The sequence below is a fragment of the Artemia franciscana genome, chromosome 21 (genome assembly GCF_032884065.1).
Source record: "Artemia franciscana chromosome 21, ASM3288406v1, whole genome shotgun sequence".
In the NCBI taxonomy this organism is placed as follows: Eukaryota; Metazoa; Arthropoda; class Branchiopoda; order Anostraca; family Artemiidae; genus Artemia; species Artemia franciscana.
The window spans coordinates 25,535,220-25,558,615 of record NC_088883.1 but is presented as its reverse complement, the minus strand read 5'-3'; the positions used below and the strand labels follow the sequence as shown (position 1 = coordinate 25,558,615).

Below are 23,396 nucleotides of genomic sequence, written 5' to 3'. Positions count from 1 at the left end.
AGAAATGCAATTATTTTAAACAAATAAGAGATATATTAGAAAGATTTCACGGGATTCTTCCTATTTCTTACTTGATTTTAAGTTATTTCTTCCTGCCTTCGGCCATTTAAATAAAGCTAGACATTCTATTTTTTGATTTTACATAATGTGAGGAGGGGATCCAAAGCATGGAAAAAAACTGCATTTTTAAGCCCTTTTTCTGGAGAGTAGGGTAAGGGCAATATAGACGAATTTTAAGGAAGGGAAGCTTTAAATTTGTACTGTAGTTGAGCCTGTTAAAGCAAGTAATTTTTCCCGCCATTCTGAAATATACTTTTTGCCTTAAGGAAGGGAAACCATCGCCACAAATGGTTGTGGATGTAGATTTGGCAGATAACTCGCCGTGAACAGCTCAAATAATCTCTACATACCACTACAAACGTGCTTATCACTTATATGCAATATTGCTACATACTGAACATTAAAACCCTTTAAGCTACTTGAAAGCCCTTTAAAAAGGAGTGGAATTGCGAGGCTGACATTTGGTGCCATTTATATCACTCAATTTCTTTATGTGGTACCCACTTGATGAATAGATAAAAACTAAAACAAATCAATCTACTATATATCGTCTTAGATATACTGTTTTCAGATTTGATACATATACAGCAAACAAAAAAACACAAAAAGTAGATTGTTAAAAATAAAACCCTTTAGTGATTTTGCATCCCTCTGTATAATGTCTCGTAGTATTCCATAAACAGTCAACAGAAAAACGATAAAGAAAAAAACGAGGTTGATGGTAAAATAAAATTTACTTCTTGTAGCTCTGGATCAGGGAATGCCACGCAAAATAAATTATTCAAAGTTGACAATTGATCAGCAAATTTGTCCCCTAGGAGTTTGTGGGCAAGGGCAGCTTCTTCTTCAACCGTTTTCTGACAAAACTGAAAAACACCAAAGAGTTAGTTTTCGTTTTCACACGCAAAGTACTATCCTCTAATTTTCCAAACACCCAAAGAGAAAGTAATAGATTGATATTCCTTTCAAATGTTCCCAGCAACGTTCAAATTAGTAAATTGTTCCTAGCAACCATTAACATGTTCCCAAAAACCATTCAATTGTTCCCACCAACCATTCAAATGTTCCCAGCAACGTTCAAATTTCGCTAGCGATTGAAGGCCTTAACCGTTTACAAACATCTCGTGCCATATGGGTAACAAGTGAAGGAAGTGGACTTGAGAGTTGCCAACCCTAATAATGGTTAAAAGTAACAATCGCATCTTAGAATTTACTCACACTCGTTTACACTCCATCCTTTCACAGATCTTAGACTATAATAGGCATGAAGTTTACATTCTAATCCTTTGAGCAGCTTTTTTATGCAGCCACATCTCCATTACTTAGCAATAGCCTAATTATTAAACATTAGCTAGTAACCAACTTTAAATATTCTAACCATAAATTTTCCATTAATCTTCAGGTGCATTTCTTGTAATTCCTAAGTCTTGAGATGCATTGCATTTCCATGCGCATGATACCTGCCAAAGCAATAGTTTATATGCTCCATGGGCCATTACAACTAGACAAAAATGTATTTTATTTACAAGGGAGTTCAAGCTCGAAATAATCCAGACGATTAAACAAAAATTCTATTCATTGGGCTCATTTTGCCAAAATAATATTATTAGTAGTTCATATTCAAATTATCAGTTTTAGGTTTATTTGGTTTCATTAGGAGACTTGTATATTTTTTTATATTTAAGATTAGGTCTCACGTCTGGACTGCTCTTTCTCTCTCTCTCTCTCTCTCTCTCTTTCTCTTCGTTTTTCAAGTTAATTTGACAAAGCGCTTCCCATACCATGGGTAAGCTCTGTTTCTTGGTTGGATTATTTATTGAGTTGTGTATTTGATTAAAATAAAGGATTTCATAACAATTAAATAAGGAAGACCTTAACAATTAAATAAGCATTAATAACAATTTTACAATTAAATAACAATTGTACTTAACTGTACTTAATTGTACTTAACAATTGTTACTTAACAATTAAATAAGGAAGACCTTTCATAACATAAACAATTAAATAACAATTAAAAATAATTTAATGAATTAATTAAAGGATTAATTCAAGGATTTCATCATTTGAAGCTTGGATTTCACCAAACCTTTATTATTTCTTTGCTTAATACTTTTGTGTTCTTAGTTATCACATGCTATGAGCATAGAGGCACAAAAGACCAATGAGATTACGTTAAAAGAATCTTTTGACTCAAAAACTGTTCGATCCGTTGACTGGCTCAAAATTTAGCACAGAAAATCCTGTCAGGTTGGACAAGGCGGAGCTATTCGAATTTTTTCGGATAAGACTGACCTTACCTTCAAGAAATATTTTTTCAAAACAAAATGATCGGCTTGGAAGTGTTCGTCATAAAACTGAACCGATGAAATTAATGCAACCTTTTCCTATCATACGAAAAGGAACTGATCTGTCTAATTTTCTGTGATTCAGTGATTCTATTTATTATTATCCTTTTTTTTAATGCTATTCAGCGTAGAAACAAGGCATTGGGCAGAAGAGTTTATTTTGTCCGAAGTTCGCAAAAAACATTAGAAGTACCACGTGTCTCTTTGGATTAAATGAAGATAAAGAAAAGTTCAAATGGGGATAAATCTTTTCATTAGACTGATAATTCACAAAAATTATCGAGATATCCAGTACTTTTTGTGAATTATCACTGTCTAATAAAAGGATTTATTTCATTCAAACTTGTATTTATCGTCATGGAAAGGCAGTGTTGTCTTCGAAATTATCTACGTCATATTGACGAGGAGAATTTAACCAAAACAGTTTATAAATATATAAACACCCATAGGAAACCTGCAAAATTGATGACGGTCACTGTACATGTAACCGATATATCCAATATTTTTTGTGTCTAATAAAAGGATATATCCCTATTTGAACTTTTATTTATCGTCACGGAAAGGCAGTGTTGTCTTCAAAATTATCTCTGTCATATTTACGGGGATAATTTCACCAAAACAGTTTATAAATATATAAACACCCATGAAAAACATGCAAAATTGATGACGGTCACTGTACATGTAACCGGAGTATTCAACATTTTTTGTGTCTAATAAAAGGATTTATCCCTATTTGAACTTTTATTTATCGTCATGGAAAGGCAGTGTGGTCAACGAAATTATTGAAAATGAATCTTTTCATAACTGCAGTATTATTACTGGAAGCGCAAATGCATATTTTTGGCGAAGTTGATACAGCGATATTCGGCTAGCCTATATGTTCGCAGGATTTGGGAGAACAAGTACCTAACTCAACAATGTCTACTATTTCTAAGCATTAAATAAATAACTTGTCTTTGAAAGAGTCAAGAACATTTTCATCTACTTCATTATAGAGATATGCGCAGGCCTTCGATTTTTAGACTAATTCTTGCACCTAATTAATACTACACCTAATTTTTAGCACTTAATTAATACTGTAATTAATAACTAAAGAGAATGTTTTTTCTAGTAAAAAGACTTCAAATAAAAGTATTCAAAATTTGATCTAAACAACGTTATCATAGCTATACATTCACAGTCACAGCCTTTTGGGCACACAAACTTGTGTAAAATTTTCATGAAGAATTACAAGTAACCGTACAACAGTAGTTAACCAAACAACAAGTTAACCGTAATGTCAAGGTAATCAAAATTCAATCCCAAGAAAGAGCAGTCAAAATTCAATTCTGCAAGCCAATGAATCTGCCGATAAAAAAAAAAAAAAAAAAAAAAAAAAAAAAAAAAAAAAAAAAAAAAAAAAAAAAAAAAATCTAGATTCTGTCTAATAGCTCCGGCAAAACCATCAAAGTACAAGTTAAAAAAATAATGAAGGTAGGTAAAAAAAAATGTGATGAATTGAAAACACAGAATATCGTAATAATATCGACCATTTCACGGGGTATGCCCCCTTCCCCCACTTACTATTTACAAGTACACGGTAGGGCAACTCTAGATACGACTCCCGCTTTAAATTACCTTTTTATCCTATGAAAATAGAAATAGTATTTATCTGTTACTCAATTTGATTACATAGAAGAAATGCCTAAAGGATGCAACGAAGTTCTTGAGGACTTTGGAGATCGTTATAATGTTAGATGATTTAAAACGACGTACTAGCTGTTCAAAAATGAGGCCATTACAGGTATGAGGCACTTGGACACGGCTTGAAAAATGATTTTCTAATATAAAATATATTTTGCATTTAAAGAAAAATATATGAGATAAAAAGAAGATTTTCCACGAGAATTCACTGTTCGGACAGATAGAGGAAGAAAACTAAATCAACAGTAAACACTGGTATATACAGATCAAACACATAAAATAAGATGCTAATACTACTACTACTAACAATTCACCGCAGCAGCAAGACGCCTGACGCCAACACAGCTACGAACGCTCCTACTCCCTCCCAATCTATTCAAAGCCTCCCTTTTTACACCATCCCAGGAAATTTCCATTTTCTTTAAATCTATCTTTATGACGTCCTCCTATCCAAGACGATGATGACCTGCTTTCTGTTTAGCCTTAGACGGTTGGCCGAAAAGGACAATCTTTGACAATCTGTCATCCATCATCCGCACAACGTGCCCTAGCCACATCAACCTTTCTTTCATTGTAGCCTTAGGAAGCGGGACTGAACCACATTTTTCGTACAGCCTACTGTTTGAAATACAGTCAGTTAGTCGGATACCCAGAACAACCCGTAGGCAATTTCTCTGGGAAACTTCAAGCAAATCGTCATCTGCTCTTCGGAGCGCCCTTGCTTCAGAGCCACATTTGACCACTGTCATCACTGTAGCTTCTAATATTCTAATCTTGGTTTGCAGACTTATCTTCCTATTCTTCCAAACTTTTTTAGCTGTGAAAAAACACCCTGGCTATTCTACTTTTAACATCTTTTTCACCGTCTTTGCTAATAATATTGCCAAGGTATGTGAAACTGCCCACCTGATCAATCTTTTTGTTACTCAACGTCACCTTTTCATCTTCACTTGTTCCTAGCCTTAGTGACTTAGTCTTCTTAAGATTATTTGAGTCACTTTTTATTGAAATCCCAATTAACGCTAAGGAAAGGGTAATAATTGACGAAGTATATCGTTCTCCAAGCAGATTTACGACTGAATTCCTTGAAATATTAGAAGACATTCTTAGGAAAGTTTGTGCTGAAAAATATGAAGTTGTATTGATGGGTGACTTTAACCTTGACCTTGCAAAATCGTCATCTAGGCCGGCTTCTAATCTCTTGTCTTCACTAATTTTGTATGAATTGGCTCCTTGTACAAACATACCGACAAGGATTTCAAACCAGTCAGCAACATTAATTGACAATATTTTTTCATTGCTACACTCCATTAGGAATGAAGTACTGCTTACTGACATTTCTGACCATTTGTCAGTTTCAGCCCTATTTCAAATCCTCCAAAATCCACAAAGATTAGTCCCCCAGGATAAACCGAGATTCTGTTGCTCACCAGTGGAGCTGGATAGATTGAAAGAAGATCTTGGTACATATTCATGGGACTTTTCTTTACCAGAAAATATTAGTTTAGGCAATTATAACGACATATTTGGTCGGTTTTATGACACTGTTAAGGAAAAAATCACGTCTTATTACCTAAAAGCTCCTTTAAAAAATCCTCGATAAAAAAGACCAACATCTGTAGCTCCCTGGCTAACATCTGGAGTCCTAAAATCAATAAAAAGGAAGCAAAACCTTTGGAAAGAGTACAAAAAAGACCAAATAATGCTAAGTTAGAAACATTTAAGTTGTACCGTAATGTTCTGAAATCAATTATTCGCAGAGCTAAAACAGTATATTTTACAAAAAGATTTGTTGATTGCGGTAAAAATACAAAAAAGACGTGGAACGTGATTAAGGAAGTTAGTCGGCCGTCCATGAAACCAGAAGGTTTCCCTAAGTCTCTCATTGTAGATGATCAACTTGTCACAGAAAAAGGCCAAATACGATATCACATGAACAAATTCTTTGCGGATATAGGGAAAAAACTTCTAATAGCGTTTCTTATTCCTCTGTGTCACAGTCTTGGAAGCAGTTCCTAGGTCCCTCGTGCTTGAAATCAATGGTTCTTGAGGAGGTTGCGGTGCAGGAAATTAGAAATATTGTTTTGTCTTTAAAGAGTTCTTCAGCAGGTTTTGACCAAATTTCTGCTAAAGTAATTAAACATATTCTTCCATCGATTTATCACCCCAATTTACCATTTGATTAATAGGTCATTTCAACTAGGAGTGTTTCCCCAACGTCCTAAACTTGCGCATGTGATAGCTCTCTTTAGACGAGGTGACCGTAAGGATCCTGGGAACTACAGGCCGATCTCTTTTGTCAGTGTTCTCTAAGATATTTGAAAGGACAATGCTCAAACGTCTGGTGAGATTTCTTGAAGCTAAATTATTTTCCATCAGCATCAATTTGGATTTCGCAAAAAGTAGTCAACAGAACATGCTTGTAATATATTTCTTCAGTTTATACGACGATCTTTAGATTCTAATCTTATTCCTGTAGCCATTTTTCTTAATGTGAAGAAAGCTTTTGACAGCCTAACACATAAGATCTTCATCGGCAAACTTTCTCATCTTGGTGTGCGTGGGGAAGCATTGTCTTGGCTCTCGTCATACCTAACTGACAGATCTATCACCACGGCAGTTTCAGACAAAAAAGTTCCAATTTAATACGGAGTACCCCAAGGTTCTATTCTTGGGCCAACCCTCTTTCTCATCTATGTGAACGATCTCTACCGACTTTTCAACAATCGAATTAAGAATTTTTGCTGTAGGTTGTGTCACAAATCTTACTCTCAGACTACGTTGGTGTTCATATCTGATAGTCGAGAAGAAATTATAGCATTTACAGATGACAATACTTTAGGTGCTGCAGCTCCAGATGAGTCATCCCTTAAAGCTTCAAGCAATGACTGAGAAGATACTCTTTTGGTTTGACGTAAATCAACTAACTTTAAATGTAAAAAAGTCATACCTTCTTATTTTTTCCCACAAAGGTGTGAGCTGACCCACAATTACTGAGCTTCATACACCAAGAGACTCCATAAGTCGTCCCCGGATCGATATGCGCGATTCCTGGGAGTTCTTTTGGATGAAAATTTACGTTTAAGTGGCATGTTCAAATAATAAGAGTGAAAATTTCCCGTGTACTTGGGATACTTCTCTCTCTTTTACCCTTATATATGTTACTGTTCGTCTGAGTGGATGTCCGCATTTCCCTCGGTACTTGTCACTATTCACTGTCTTCATGAGAAAATGGTAAGAATTCTCCAGTCGGCTACACACACTCTTTTTGACCTCCTTAAGATTGAGGATATTTATGTTTTATCTCTATCTTCGTTGGCATATCAATAATTCCAGGGAGATCTCCCATGTTGTTTTTCGGGACTGCTCAAACTAGTAGGGGAAGTAAATTTGTATATGGTTCGTAACCGGGAGGATGTGATGATTCCAGCTAGTCCTTCGGTTCGTTCAGACTTCGGCCTGGCTGTGACTGTGGGGCGTGCTTGGAACTTGGTCCCCACTGAGATCCGGCAGTCACGAACACTTGGCTCCTTTAAGAGACAGATGAAAAAGTTCTTATTAAATGTTTCTTATGGTTTATTTGTTTTTTTTTGGGGGGGGGAGCTGTTGTTTTGTTGGTGTTGTATCCTCGATGACGCAGAGAATTTTAATTTGTATTTTATTGTTGGATGATGTGAGGGTCGCTGTTTCGTGGGAACTGCCGGTGAGTTGATTTCTTTTCCTTATAAATTTACATTTAGATGTTGGTTAGTATGTGTATGATAAGTTTTATCATTCCTTATTTATTGTATGTCGTTTCCCAAATAATGGGCCATCGAGCCCTTTGGGATATTGTTTTTGTTATTGTTATTTTATCGAAATAAATAGAACTTGAACTTGAAAATTAATTTTCAAACCTATTCTAGAACCCTGAACTCACAAAACCTCAACAAGTTCATTCATTGTATTCACACTTTCATCAAGGATGCTTAAATCATCAGCATAATCTAAGTCAAAGAGAGTATTTCCTCCCCATTTAATTCCGCGATCTCCCATTGCCATTCCAATACTCCTTAAGACAAAATCCATCAAAATGATCCATATAAAGAAGGATAGAACAAAAACCATTCTTAACTCCTGATTTACTACAAAACAAGCTGCTAATCTCATTTTCTACCTTAACCGCAGCAGTGTCATTCTCGTACATAGCACTAATCAGTATAATGTATTTGTCTAGTAGACCATACAAGGATAAGACCTTTGCTAGAGCTCTTCTATCAACAGAATCGAACGCTTGCTCATAATCTATAAGACTGAGGACCAAAGGTGTTTGACAACTCAGGCACTTCTCAATTATTAACCTAAGAGTGAAAATTTGGTCGACACATCCTCTACCTTTTGTAAAACCGTATTGTTCTTCTCTTAAAACTTTGTTTACAGCATCTCTCAGTCTAAAAACTAACATATTACCGAATGATTTGCTACCTAAATAGACCAAACTAATGCTTCAATAATTACCACACTCACTCTTATCCCCTTTCTTATACATTGGTTTAATTAAGGCTTTCCTAAAATCGTTAGGTACTTCTCCTTTTTCTAAAATCATATTCATAATCTCCAGTAACTTATTTCTAATCTCAGAGCCAACATATTTAAGAAACTCATAAAACAAATCTTCCTTCACATCCAAGGTATCACAAATTTTTTCATTTTCCTCTATATCTTTTCCTGCAACTCTATCTCGGTTTAGCACATTCTCAAAATATTCTACCCGTTTTTCCATAACTCATTCCTTATCATTAATTGTGGCCCCGTTCCTCTCCTTAACTATGACAAGTCCGGACTGACAACTCCCTCTCGATTTACTAGCATGCCAGTATAATATTTTACTATTATGCCGTCTAGCTGCATCTCCCAGATTATGGGCAATTTTATCCATGGCCTCCACTTTTCACATCCTTAGTTCATATTTTAATGCTTTCTACACTTTCTTTACATTCCTTTTGTTTTCATATGATCTATCACTCAGATAATTCCTGTACAAGCCCTTTTTCCTCTCTATTAAACATAAAGCTTTTTCGCTAAAATTCCTAGCTGCAGTCCTAACATTCTTCCCTAAGACATCATCAGCAACTACACAAATTGTTTTTCTAAGATTATTCTAATCATCTTCGACACTGTCAAATTTTAAATTCTCAATTTCATTATTCAACTTTTCCTGGAAAGTTTCTCTCAAATTCTCATCCTGGAGTCTACCCACATCATAGCTTCCCAGGAGGTAGTTATCCTTCAAAAATTTCAGCTTTAAATTAACCCTAGACACTACTATATGATGATATTTACTTTTAACATCGATAACAGCACTCCTATATACCCTAGTATCTTGTATTGATACTGCCAGTCTTCAGTTTACTATAACATAATCAATAAGGTTTACTGTCTTACCATCACGTGAATAACGTATCTACCATGTCTTCGTGAATAACGTATCTATATTTGGCTTTTTATTGACTTTATGATTTTGTTAGGGAATTATTAAATAGCGTTGGTTGTTCATTTTTCTTGAAGACTAAATTGCGTATCGTCTTGAAGCCACGGACACAGGGCTTGTAGTACCCGATTTCTTCTGAATAATTAGCGTTAAGTTTTAATCGTAAAACGTTTATGACCTTTGGAAATTAAAAGAAACTTTTAATTCGGTGGATTAACAAATAAATGTTCAAATGGGCATGTCAATGTCTATGTCGCCATTTATTAGACAGTGTAGTTTCGACCACATATACAGCGATCGATCACTGATGACGATCACGGATCATTTGGTCCAAATATCTAATAAATCGACTTGTCCTCATTTCAACTTCTATTTGTTCGTCATAAAAAGGCATTGTGTTCTTAGAAAAAACAATGCCTTTATTATTGACTTTATGATTTTGTTAGGGAATTATTAAATAGCGTTGGTTGTTTATTTTTCTTGAAGACTAAATTGCGTATCGTCTTGAAGCCACGGACACAGGGCTTGTAGTACCCGATTTCTTCTGAATAATTAGCGTTAAGTTTTAATCGTAAAACGTTTATGACCTTTGGAAATTAAAAGAAACTTTTAATTCGGTGGATTAACAAATAAATGTTCAAATGGGCATGTCAATGTCTATGTCGCCATTTATTAGACAGTGTAGTTTCGACCACATATACAGCGATCGATCACTGATGACGATCACGGATCATTTGGTCCAAATATCTAACAAATCGACTTATCCCCATTTGAACTTCTATTTGTTCGTCATAAAAAGGCAGTGTGGCCTTAGAAAAAACAAATATATGCAATTTAAGGTATTACGTCGAAACTTCAGTAGATTTTTTGTGATCTTTGCATTAACACATCCACCCCCCAAAATAACCCTACTGATTCTTTGATAATTCAAAAAATGTGAGAAATATAAATATTTTATTAGAAGTCGTTACACTGAGATATATTTAATAGTAATATACTGTACTGGCCAAATACTGTAAATAGCATACCGCATTTGAATTTGCTAAAATACTTAAGATGTTCCCTCCGCAAGTTCTGTATGTTACTTTTCTATAGTCATACGGTCTTGATGTTTCGACTTAACACAACAATTTTGATATCATTCGATAGTCGAGATTCAGATTCAGCCATTTACCTAAAGTGCATTTTAAAAATTTGCTTTAGAGTTTTTTTTTTATGGTTGAAAAACACGACGTGCCAAAATGGGTAAATTTCCCCATGTTTCAAGAGAGATCAGATCATCCTGTAAGACAAAGTTGAAAAGTCAAAGATAAGGGTATCGAAAATCTTCGTCTGAAACTATTGGAAACGATGAATTGTTTAATTATCATATTTAATGAATTACATGATTATGAATAATTTTAACTATTTAATTATATTTAATTATTATGATTTAATTATTATGATTTCTTTTTGATGCAAGTTAGAGCAGTATGTCTGTAACAAATTGTGTGTTTTAGAACAAAATGGGGGTTTTGTTTATTTAATGGCCAAAAGGAAATCAGACACCACAACAAACGTTATGTAAAAAAGAATGAGCTAATAATTAATAATAATTATAATTGAAATTATAATTAATAATTAAACAAAATGGGGGTTTAGTTTATTTAATGGCCAAAAGGAAATCAGATACCAAAACAAACGTTATGTAAAAAAGAATGAGCTAATAATTAATAATAATTATAATTATAATTAATAATTAAACAAAATGGGGGTTTTGTTTATCTAATGGCCAAAAGGAAATCAGACACCACAACAAACGTTATGTAAAAAAGAATGAGCTAATAATTAATAATAATTATAATTATAATTAAAATTATAATTATAATTAATAATTAAACAAAATGGGGGTTTTGTTTATTTAATGGCCAAAAGGAAATCAGACACCACAACAAACGTTATGTAAAAAAGAATGAGCTAATAATTAATAATAATTATAATTAAAATTATAATTATAATTAATAATTAAACAAAATGGGGGTTTTGTTTATTTAATGGCCAAAAGGAAATCAGACACCACAACAAACGTTATGTAAAAAAGAATGAGCTAATAATTAATAATAATTATAATTATAATTATAATTAAAATTATAATTAATAATTAAACAAAATGGGGGTTTTGTTTATTTAATGGCCAAAAGGAAATCAGACACCACAACAAACGTTATGTAAAAAAGAATGAGCTAATAATTAATCAAAAGAATTAAAGACATCAATGGTTTGCAGAAATCATACTGAATGATCAAGGGGGACTTTGAATTCCAGTGTATATTTCTAAGTTGAATTTGGATATGCAATCAGAACTCATCTAAAAGCAACAGTTTCTGTGTTATGATCATTCAGATATATGATTTTGTCAAATTTGTTATAATCGGATTAAAGCAAGTTTTTTAAAGGTTGTCGAGGGCAGAAAATCAAGCACTTGCACTTCGCAGACATCATTTTTCTCTATGCAAAAGGTAGTTTTGTCATTTTTGTTAAATATGGATTTGTGAAGAATTTTTCTAAATATTAAGGAAAGTTTTTTAATACAGCTACATACACAAAATTCAAAAATGTAATCGAATTTTCTCTTGCAACCATAGTTTTTACTCAATGCTTTCTAAAAAAATTTGTTGAATTTCTGGGGTTTCACACATAAAAAAAAAATCACAAAAACCATTATGTAAAACAGCGAGCATGCTGCTAAAAAACCTGATTAAATTTGGAAGCCAGCATACAAAACTGTATCAGAAAGCATATCAACAATTGAAAGACTGGCTAAATCCTAAATCAAAATTTTCACATGCCTAAAAATAAATATTTCCAGAAGTAGTGCCATAAAAACGTAGTTGAATAAAAATTTGGATTGCACAGTCGTCAATATTAATTCAATTTTTTAGTTTTATTCCCGAGACTTATTAAAGCAGAAAAGGACGCATCACCAGGTCACTGTTTTTCAAGTTTGACCATTAGCACGTTCTCACTGAAAGGGTTGGGAATGCAAAAGAAGGTAGAAAAAAACAGCAAAACTTTTACAGACAAGAGCCAGAAAATTTTAAAATATTAAAAAATATTAATAACTATATTTTTAGCTTGTAAAACGGTGTCAACCTTTTTTTTTTTTTTTTTTTTTTTTTTTTTTTTTTTTTTTTTTTTTTTTTTTATATATATATATATACATATATATTAAGAGAGCCTCCTAACTTAAACATTTCGAGGTGAGCTCGAAAAACTTTAAAAAAGCATACACCATTTTATTTATATGTATTTTGTTACTTTTTTTCGAGTAAGACAAAGAGTCCAGGGGGGGGGGGTCAAACAGAGTACCCCTCCCCACTGGATATTGTCTTGTGTAGGCTTAAATCTCTTCAGTTCTTTATTAAGATAAAAATGAACTGCGTACTTTACCAGACACGTATGCAGGATAGGGGTCAGGAGGGGAGCCACCATCCTCCCTCAAAATCCTAAATTCTCCCGAAGCTCTGGGCACTTCTTATTTAAATCGTCAAGTTATTTTTTTTTATTATCCCTCCCCCCAAAAAGATTCTTCCGTACGTGCTTGTCCACAATAGCAGATTGAATGACAATATATCCCAATTACATTAATATACTGAGCTTTATCTCCTTTTCTAAAATTTCTCAAGAAGTGCGAAATTATCTCCTCGATTCTCAGGGACAGCTCATTAAGCTCTTCAAAAACTTCAGCTTGGGAATTGAAAGAAGAGTGTTTTAATGATTTCTCACTACAGCTTAGATGGGAATAGAATATACACAGTCGATTCTCCTCGATTCTCAGGGACAGCTCATTAAGCTCTTCAAAAACTTCAGCTTGGGAATTGAAAGAAGAGTGTTTTAATGATTTCTCACTACAGCTTAGATGGGAATAGAATATACACAGTCGATTCTCCTCGATTCTCAGGGACAGCTCATTAAGCTCTTCAAAAACTTCAGCTTGGGAATTGAAAGAAGAGTGTTTTAATGATTTCTCACTACAGCTCAGATGGGAATAGAATATACACAGTTACGTTTAAAAATATACGAGATGACGGTATTGAAGAAAATACTGACAAAACATAGCATAAAATACTCACAATTTTAAGCGTTGAGCGAATTTCTGCTTTGGACGGATGCTGTTTCAGAATAGCCAATATTCTTGCTATTAGCATCACTGTTGCAGTTTCGGGCGGATAATGCATTTGCCTTTAAAATAATCAGGTAGAGTACTCATTAATTAGTGATAAATCATATAAAATAAACAGTCCAAATTTGTTCTGTAAAGCTAAAAGGCCTCTGACGAAGACAAGAACATAATTCAAAATTAAGTTAAAACTAATTGATTGTTATAAAAATAATTGTATATTTATAATTATTAATAATATACTAACTATTGATATTTTATTTAGCCATCTAAACATTTTAGGTGGATATACATATGATTTAGTTAGAAATATTAAGTATTTCATGGATAAATTAGATAATAATAGACTAACAATATTTTAATATTAAATAATACATAATTACTTAATATTAATTCACTATTTAATATCTAGACAAAAAGGAAGGAAAAAAGAAGGTAAACAAAATAGAATAGCTAACGATATTAACTTTACATTTATTTTACGTTAATTATTAATTTTACGATAGTAATATTGTTAATTATTTATTAACGATCTTAATGCTAACGATTATTCGTTCAATTTTCACAAAAAAATATAAAATTTTACAATCATTTTAAACCTATAACAAAGAAATAATAATAAAAAAAAAAAACGGAAAAACAACTATTTCCTCACAACCAGCAAACATCCTAAAACTAAACCGGTTCCGAATCCTACAGAAGGTAAACCATTGATAAATATGATGCTGAATGGATATTTGGGTATTAGATTGAAACTTGTAAAGGATCCTTAAACTCTAAACCGTTTGGCTGGTTGAAGTAGACGGAATAAGGCCATACAGATATCCAATAGTGACCAGGGAAACCAGCTAGGTATAAAAACTTTCTAAGCACGCTACTCTAGAGGTAAGTCACCTGTTAGCACTACCACTCATTAGAAGACACCAAATATTTAACAAGAAAAGATAGTCATCACCAAATTTGTGTTTAATTACAGATGATAAATAATAATAACAATTTATTTTTAACACACTAAAATACAAGCCAAATGGAGTAAATAAAAGATAATAAAAGAAAAATAACACAACTATACGAGAGACTATAAGGCCGGGGTAAATAAAGCAAAAGCTTACAATAGTGGAAATATAATATACACAATTCAGCCAGATTTTTTTTTTCAGAGTAGGTGAAATACCAGACAGGAAATGTATTGACTGGACTGGTCACAAAGCTACTATATTGCAATGCAAACGCTTTTCGAGAATAATGACCACGATTAGCCACTTTTTTACCATAGCCCACTTTAAGTTTTTCTTTAACATCCCGTACAATATTAGTCCTAAAAGTTAATAGATTCGAGCAAATATGAATGCCTAACCACCGCAATTCAGAGACACAGTGGACGAAAAAGTTAGAACACGGTAGACAAATGAGCATAGACTTTGCATTAAAGACTAGATACTCACACTCATCAATATTCAATGACAAACCAACACTTTGGAAATGTTTTGAAATAGATGACACAGAATTCGAGAGGCTAGATCTAGAACGGCTTAAAGAAGTATATCATCCGCATTTGCAATATAAGAGACATTTACCTAATCACAAAAAAGAGGGCATAATTTTGGATAGCCCGTCGTGGATATAAATACTGAACAGATACGGTGAAAGAACACCACCTTGACGCACTCCGGAACGGTTTGGAATATTCCCATAAAAATTAGAGTGAAACTTTAACCGAATATGAGAATTAATTACTATACCAAAACTGAAGAACCCGAACGACAGAAACGTTGACTCCAGAACTGACAATGAAAAACATAACTTGAGACTGTCAAAAGCTTTAGACAGGTCCAGGGCACAAAAATGGACCTCAGAGTCACTGGCTTGAGCCTTTAATAGGACAGAAATTAAAACACAGTGGGCATGCTGGCAACCAATACGCCACCTGAATCCAAAATGATATTGATTGTTATCCATGACTTCTCTTACAAAAGGTAACAAAACATATTCATAAACCTTGCTAACATTATGGGTCTATAGGAATCACAACTTAAAGGATTCTTTCCACACTTTAGCACCGATGATATTGCACCGCTTAGAAAGGAGTCAGGGACAAGAGAGGATACCAACCACACTTGGAAAAGCGGCTGCAGGTGGAACACCTGCAGCCGTTCAAAGGAGTTTGATCAGGGAGCCGTTCAAGGAGTTTGAAAAAGGAAGTTTTTCGACTCCGTTCAAAGGAGGGAGACAGCAATACCATCATGATCAACAGATTTCGAGTTAACTTGTTTAATACTTTTAAGTACTTGTTTAAAGGAGATTATATGCTTCTGCTTCAAGGGAGCTAAATCAGTAAGGAGATACGAGAAACGAGAATGCACAGCATAATTAACGACAGTGAATATACATAAATAATGCTTAATCCAAGAAGCCAGAGGAATAACATCACTAGAAGCAGAGGGTTCCAGCTAAGAGAAACTGATCACTTGTATCCATGGAGAAGCAGTTTTGGTAAATTCAGAGCCACTATACCGTACACTACGCAAATGCCACTTGAATTTTTTTTTTGGTCTTCTTTTTAATATCAAAATATGGCCTACATTTGGGCGACCACAGGCGATCAAGATACGAAGCCAAAACTTAACTCTATTTCTCATGCCTTTTAATTCGGAGGCATCTTTCCAAATGGAACTACGAGTTTTTAAACGAACTCAGACACGAGAAACGGGAGCACCTTCTGCTTGTTTCAAACAAACAACAATTTAAATGTAACATGTGTTAAACAGGGAACGAGCATTTGTAAAGAAACACTAGTGCACACCAAGCTGAACGGGATTTGAATACTTGAGAGGAGAGCAGCAATGGTAGGAATGTATAATTGGAGGTCAATTTTCCTCCATTCACTTTTATACCACTACTTCTTATCAAGTTTACTGCCAGTTACGGGCAGCCGGGATTGTGAAAAGGAAATGGACACACTTAAGGATATCGGGAGATGATCGTAATCACACTCATCCTCGTCCATATGTACATGCAAGGAGGGCACTGTAGCAGAGCAGACACAATGGTCAATGTTGTGCAGAGTTCCACTGTTATGAATGTATGTGTGTCTAGCATCTTTTGGGACAATACGGAAACCAGCGGGTAAAGACTCTAAGATAAGTTCAGCGTGGCTTGACTTATTGCATAAATGATAGTTGAAGTCACCCATTAGATCCCAATCGTATCCATGACTTTCAATATTTTTGATCAGACTGCTGATGGAGGAGCACACAGTTGCAAATTTCGTCAGAGAAGACAGTGAATTCTGGTTATGAGGAGGATAAACATTTACCAATACAAGATTACTAATTCTAAGAGCCAACAAATTATCAGCCGAGTGGTACAATACAGGAGTGAGGGACAAGAATCGTTTAAATTTTGGCTAATTCAATGATCTTTGTCCTTTGGGCCATAGATGTTAAATGAGCATATGGCTAAGTCAATATTGACAATCAGTTCTTTGCCTTTTGGCTCTTTTTGAGAACATTCTTAATGACACGACACTTACAACTGACAGCAAAACCCTTCGTAGAACACTGAACGCGTACCAATCTGCCTAGGAGATTTCCATTCTGGAGAAAAACAAAGGAAAACAAAAGCAACCTCCAACCAGAGTATCTTACATTATCATCAGCTACACGTCCCGTGCCTCATTCGACTAAAATCCCAGGGCAGGTTTTCAAATAATTGTTCTCTTCGGGATTACAGGAATACGAACGTGGTGAAGATAGAAGTAACCCCGACGACATTGAAACTAAAAATTATTCCGATCGTAAGCGACTCTACCAGAAAGATTAAGCACATGATCTGAGGCTAACCAATAAAGCTTCAGAGCTTTTAGCATCAATGGTGTACGAGAAAAATTTGTTTCAAAAAGGAGCTAAAGTATTCAAATTTTAATCAACAGAAATTCCCGCAACATTTTTAAGTGATGGTAAAGATATGAGTTGTCATTAGTTGCGTGGTTTAATGGATGTCGGGGATTTCAGTCTATGGAAAAAACTGAACAGCCTTAAATAGTTTAAAATGGAGCTTGAAATATGTCCTCCACCGCAATGGCGTTTAATCTGATTCAGTCGTAGAAGATCATTAAGTTCGCTTGCGTGAAGAATATGAAGGCACAAGCAGAACTATTGATTTATTGCAAAGTACATGAATGGATCATTCATGCTGAGCTTAAAATGTCCTGCATGTTTATATGCCGGCAACACAGATATACTAAGAATCCTTGTATTTTGTGTATGTGGGACAGCAGAGCAAGTGAGAAGCATCGGGTGCAGTCAAACTGACCAGCAAAATCTAACCCTTAAACCTTGTTATCCGAGCATACTACATTACCCCTTTGCGTGCAGATAGGAAACTCTTTTTCGGACTCTGCATAAAAAAATGAGGAAAAATTTGGTAAAGCTTTGGCAACTGAAGGAAACTATTTCAAGTATCCCATTTCGGCATTTCTAGAGTTTGATGGTCCACCAACTGGGGAGCTCATTAAAGAGGCAGATGTTACAGGAACATTAAAACTTCTTCGCATGTTAGCCAATGGTGTACGTAGCACAGGTACCGATCCCCTGATGTTCTGCCTTCGGCCAGGAGTGCAGTGCGTGGTTGGTATCAAATCAATTTGAACATTGTAAAAGACTTTCATGAAAATGCGTGAGCATAGAGTTATACCAAAATTGTCCAGTAGCTATTGGGAAGCTTTAAAATGCTTGGCTCCTAGATTAGCTTTTGGTTATGACTTAGTAGCCCTCTTGGCAACTTACCAAAAATATCGGTGTAGTGAAGACTCACCGTTTGTGATAAAAATTCCTACTTGTATAATCACAATTTATACTTGCAGCACCTAGATAAACTATGAATAAGCTTTATTTTACGCTATATTTACTCTATATTTACGCTATATATAATACGCTATATTTACTCTAAGCTATGAATATAGCTTTATTCTACGAATAAAGCTATTCTTTGTGAAGAGTATAATTCCATAATTGTATGACTTTGAAACAACTTGTAGCTTAGAAAGTTGAGGCTATGGAGAAAAACTAAAACTATTTCAGATCAAACTATTTCCGGGTGACTCTAGATAAAATTGCAATATCCATAGGCCAAAAGCAAGTCACAAATCTAAAACAACGAAGTGGTTGTTCCGGGTGTCATGAACATTCGTTTAGTACAACACGACGTTTAATCGAAGAGAAAACTAGGAAAGCAAAAACAAGGAGAAAAAGACGGTATGTTCATAAACATCGACAACAAGAAGAACAATACAGAATTATTTTCACAACACAGTGGAATTCTATATTTGAATGAATAATTTGACCCTATGTACAAGGGCCGTCCTAAATGAAAGATAAATGTATAAAAGGAAAGAGACGTACAATAACATTTAACCATTAAAACTAAAAAATGAATTTTTTTAAAACAGTCCCAGCATCCTTACTTCAGCGAAGTTCAATCAGGGCTGATAGATAAAGTGAGGTGAAACAAGGCAATTCAGCAAAGTGAAAGAAGAATAATTAAAAACACGCTTTCACTGCTAATCTTGCCTTTTTGGCAGCTAACCTCGAAGATCTTTTTATAACTGGTTCTGTGTTAGTGTCTACTGGTTTTTAATATATTTTGTAAAATCGTTTTTAATTAAATTTTTCCTCCAATCCTCATTTAAAGAAACGTTAATTCCAATGTCTTGCATAAAGAAATCCCTATTGTTTCTCTTGTTGTTGATGTTTATCATGGAAAGACAGTGTGGTCTTCGTCACTATTGACGGCATTTTCATAAGCCAGTCACATCTCTCCTTATTTCCGGAGCTAGGTGATCTTACCTTTTCAAAACGTATCTGCTTTTAAAACTTCCAGCGTGAAATTTTAAGCCAATAACAAGAACGGAAAATGAAATTCTAACCGAGTGTTCCTCCTGTGCAAAGATTGAAGCCCTTAAATATAACAAAAAAGTTCTTGAGTCTTTAAAAATTAAAAACATTTTTCGCTATTTTAAGATGTGCGACCAAATTCGAAGAAAAGGTTTTAGATAATAACTTACAAAAAACGAAAGAGAAAAAGAGATAATACAAATTTCTAAAAATATCTAAATAGTTCGAGTGAGGTAATCAGAAAATAAGCTTTAAAAATACCTAAAAACTTTAAAATATTTTTAAAGTTTTATAAATATTATAAAATAATAAAAATACCTAAATATTTTAAAGAATATTATAAAATAATAAAAATACCTAAAATATTTTAGAAAAAGTGGGATGAAGGATCATCATTCCGCAAGGAAATACTTAAGTTATCGTAAGAAATAGAGGGTGCTCTAATACGAAAGAACAGAAACCTAACCTAGCTGACTTGTATAAAATTATCAAAAATTTACAGGAAATAACTTACTTCCACGATTCATTCAGAATAACCAAGGGATTGTCAGGATCCAAAATAGAGGAGCGCAGACACAGTACCTTGTGATATGAATCATATGCCTTATCGAAGCACAAACGGGAACAATATCTGATCTGAAATTAACATTTCTACAATTGATAGCTTCAGAATTACTAAGAAGACCAGGGCACCTGGAATAGGAATAGGCAAAGGCGGAGAGGTGACGTCAGGTAATAAGAGAATCGGTCAGGTGGATAACTCTACTTGCCCGAGTAGTATCAAACAGTTCGTGGTAACGAACTGTAGTAAGGAGCGACCCGGCTCAATAGTAACCAAAACTCTAAAAAATGGAATTTTGATACCAATAGCTACATCAAAAGAATCGCATTTTAATGCTGATTTTAAATATATAAGTCATTAAGTTTAGTCTTACCCATCAAAAGTTACGAGCCTGAGAAAATTTGCGCTATTTTAGAAAATAGGGGGAAACGCCCCCTAAAAGTCATAGAATCTTAACGAAAATCACACCATCAGATTCAGCGTATCAGAGAACCCTACTGTAGAAGTTTCGAGCTCCTATCTACAAAAATGTGGAATTTTGCATTTTTTGCCAGAAGGCAGATCACGGATGCGTGTTTATTTGTTTTTTTTATTAGTAAAGACGGAGGTTATGGTTAAATAAAAAGAGTACAATAGCCAAGAAGCACTGTATTTTTCATAGTTGAAAGAGTTTGGAAGAATAGAAAGATAAGCGTTCAAATTTCCATTAAAATAATATAAGACAAGGTAGTGACTTTGGTTATTTAATATACCTGATCCCATTCATTATACAAGAAAAAGCTAGGCTGCATTACTATGATTGCAATCAGATAAGCCCTTCTTCAACCCAATAATCTCCTGGTGCTGAAGAGGCTAACAAGAGAGGAATAGTGTTAGAGTCCTTCTTAAAAAAAAATAGTTTGCAGGGAAATTTTTAAAATTTGTTTTACAAATTTACAGAAATAACAATCTGACAAACTTGTCAGAATTTTTACAATGTAGAATACTTGTATCTTTTAAAGGGGGGGGGGATAACAAACCATTACAGCTTGGCATAAGAGTTGCAATTACTAATAACGTAAGAGTTGTACAAAAAGGTCTTTTTGCGCCCGAAAGAGTAAAATAGTATTCACTGTTTCACTTATTTAGTTTCATAAGTACACTATTTTATACTTTAAGCCCGGAATAAAGTAAGTATGACAGCACTATACCCTCAAGGTCCAATCTGGTTGTGCTAATCTTCGTTTCGTGCCCCTTCAGCCAGGAAGTGCAATGGGGGTTGAAGGCCAGCCATCTTGTGCTCTCGCACACCCTTCCAGCTTACCTTCCCCAGATTTCTCCAGGTACCCATTTAGAGCTGGGTCGACTCTGGTCGAGCTTACAGAGTCACGCCACTGACCCCTATCCCAAGCCAACTAACTGGTCACGCCAGGAATCGAACCCGTGCCCCTTGGATGAAGGATTTCCAACCCAGCGCACCAACCACTTAGCTAGGATGGCTCAGCCACTTAGCCCGGAATAAATATTGCCTAAAAGCAGCAGCTTTTCAGCAACCACAGTTTTTTCATTTGTTATTTTACAACATCTGGCCAGCCATTATAGACAAAAAAAAAAAGATTTCAAATCTTTACGTGACTTATGTTGTGGGACAACACTTTCATATGATCATAATTTTTTTTTTCGGCAACGAAAAGACGCGAAGGGTTACGCTCAGCATTTTTTAATATATTCCAGAGTTTTTATTTCCTGTTTATTCTTTTGATAGAAGGATTATTCTCTCAAAAGATTTATTTCAAATGAAAGTTTCAATAGATCAATTGAAAAGGCAGTTAATGGAAAGCAAATAAAAATAAAGTTACATATTCTAAACCAAATAAAGCACCTTTTCCAGAATTTTGAAATAAAGATGAAATTTGTCTCTAAAATTAGCCTTTTTTAACAAAAATGGAAAGAGATGATTTTTTAGTGACACAAAAAGGAATATGTCAGGTTCAAATTTTAAGAGGGAGCCAATGCCTCTATTTTAAGAAACTATTTCTCAGTATACCTACGCCCTAGATTTCATGAGCAGGTAACTCCACTTCCAAAAGGGCGATTTCTCTTCCCTTTTTTTGTTCTAATTATCTCCATACTTTATTATGCCTGGAGATTTTGTTTTTGCGCTTATTTTGGATTTATTATAGGATACTTAATACTTTCCATTCCCTCAGTTGATGAGAGTCCTAGAGGGTATTCAGCGTTAGTCTTTTGTATGGTAGAATTTATCTGTCTACCTATGCATTGGTAGATAGATGGTGCCTTGGATGCATCGGTGCTTGGGTTCCGGTCCTCAGAAATCCAAAGTTTTCTTGAATTTCTGGGCTCTTCTTTTTCAGTTTATCAAGTTTTTTTATTACTGCAAATTTTTATTACTTTGATTACGATTTTTTCAAATTTTATTACCCCCCTCCCCCGAATTTTGTACTACTGTTCTTACCCAGAAAGTAGAAAACTTTTAGGTATCCCTTTCCTGAATGTGAGTTAACGTTTTGAAGATTAACGGTTTAACTGGGTTACAAGGGACAAAGCCAAGTAGGGTCCTAGAGATGGTTAGAAGGATAAAAAAGCATAAATTGATTCTGAGACCCCGCCTTACAAAACATGCCATGCTAAGACCCTTCGTCACAAAAAATCATGGCTAGAAAAATTTGTTCCGGAACCATTCTAGGCAATTCAACAGCTGATATATTAGCAGTTGAATTACTATTTCAAGAGTTAAAACCATAAGTGAATGCCTGTTTATGTTTTTCTTTTTATTTTCAAAACTCATAAAAGTAGCTGAAATATAGGTCTATGGCTCAGTATTACCACTTTTTCATAATACCTATTAATTATTTAGATTTAACGAGTTTTTTTTATTGGATTGTGGTTAAGCTGTATACTGCGACAAAAGGGAGAAAAGTTTAACTGATCGTCAATTGAACATCGTTAACCTTTTTTTAACAATCAATTTTTCAAATATAGCTTTTTTAACAGTAAGTTCTGGAAATTGATAAGCATACCAGCAATGCCAAACGAATAAGGAATAAATTAAAAAAAAAACTGACAAGAAGACGATACCTAACCAGGATAATTTCCCTAAAATCAAAATAAATATTTCGGCAAAGACATCCGCCAAACCGTTCTCAATACGAATGAATATATATATATATATATATATATATATATATATATATATATATATATATATATATATATATATATA

General features: G+C 34.2%; 1 protein-coding gene across 1 annotated transcript in view; it reads right to left on the bottom strand.

The window, feature by feature from the left end:
• The window catches only part of LOC136040545 (histone-lysine N-trimethyltransferase SMYD5-like), a 68,077-nt gene that overhangs the window by 22,074 nt on the left and 22,607 nt on the right, over nucleotides 1–23,396 (bottom strand). Inside the window, exons 3-5 of the mRNA XM_065724746.1 lie at nucleotides 20,126–20,247; nucleotides 13,671–13,779; nucleotides 798–926 (exon numbers count right to left, since the gene is read on the bottom strand). Coding sequence (XP_065580818.1) covers nucleotides 798–926; nucleotides 13,671–13,779; nucleotides 20,126–20,247 — 360 coding nt within the window. The remainder of the gene's footprint in view (nucleotides 1–797; nucleotides 927–13,670; nucleotides 13,780–20,125; nucleotides 20,248–23,396) is intronic.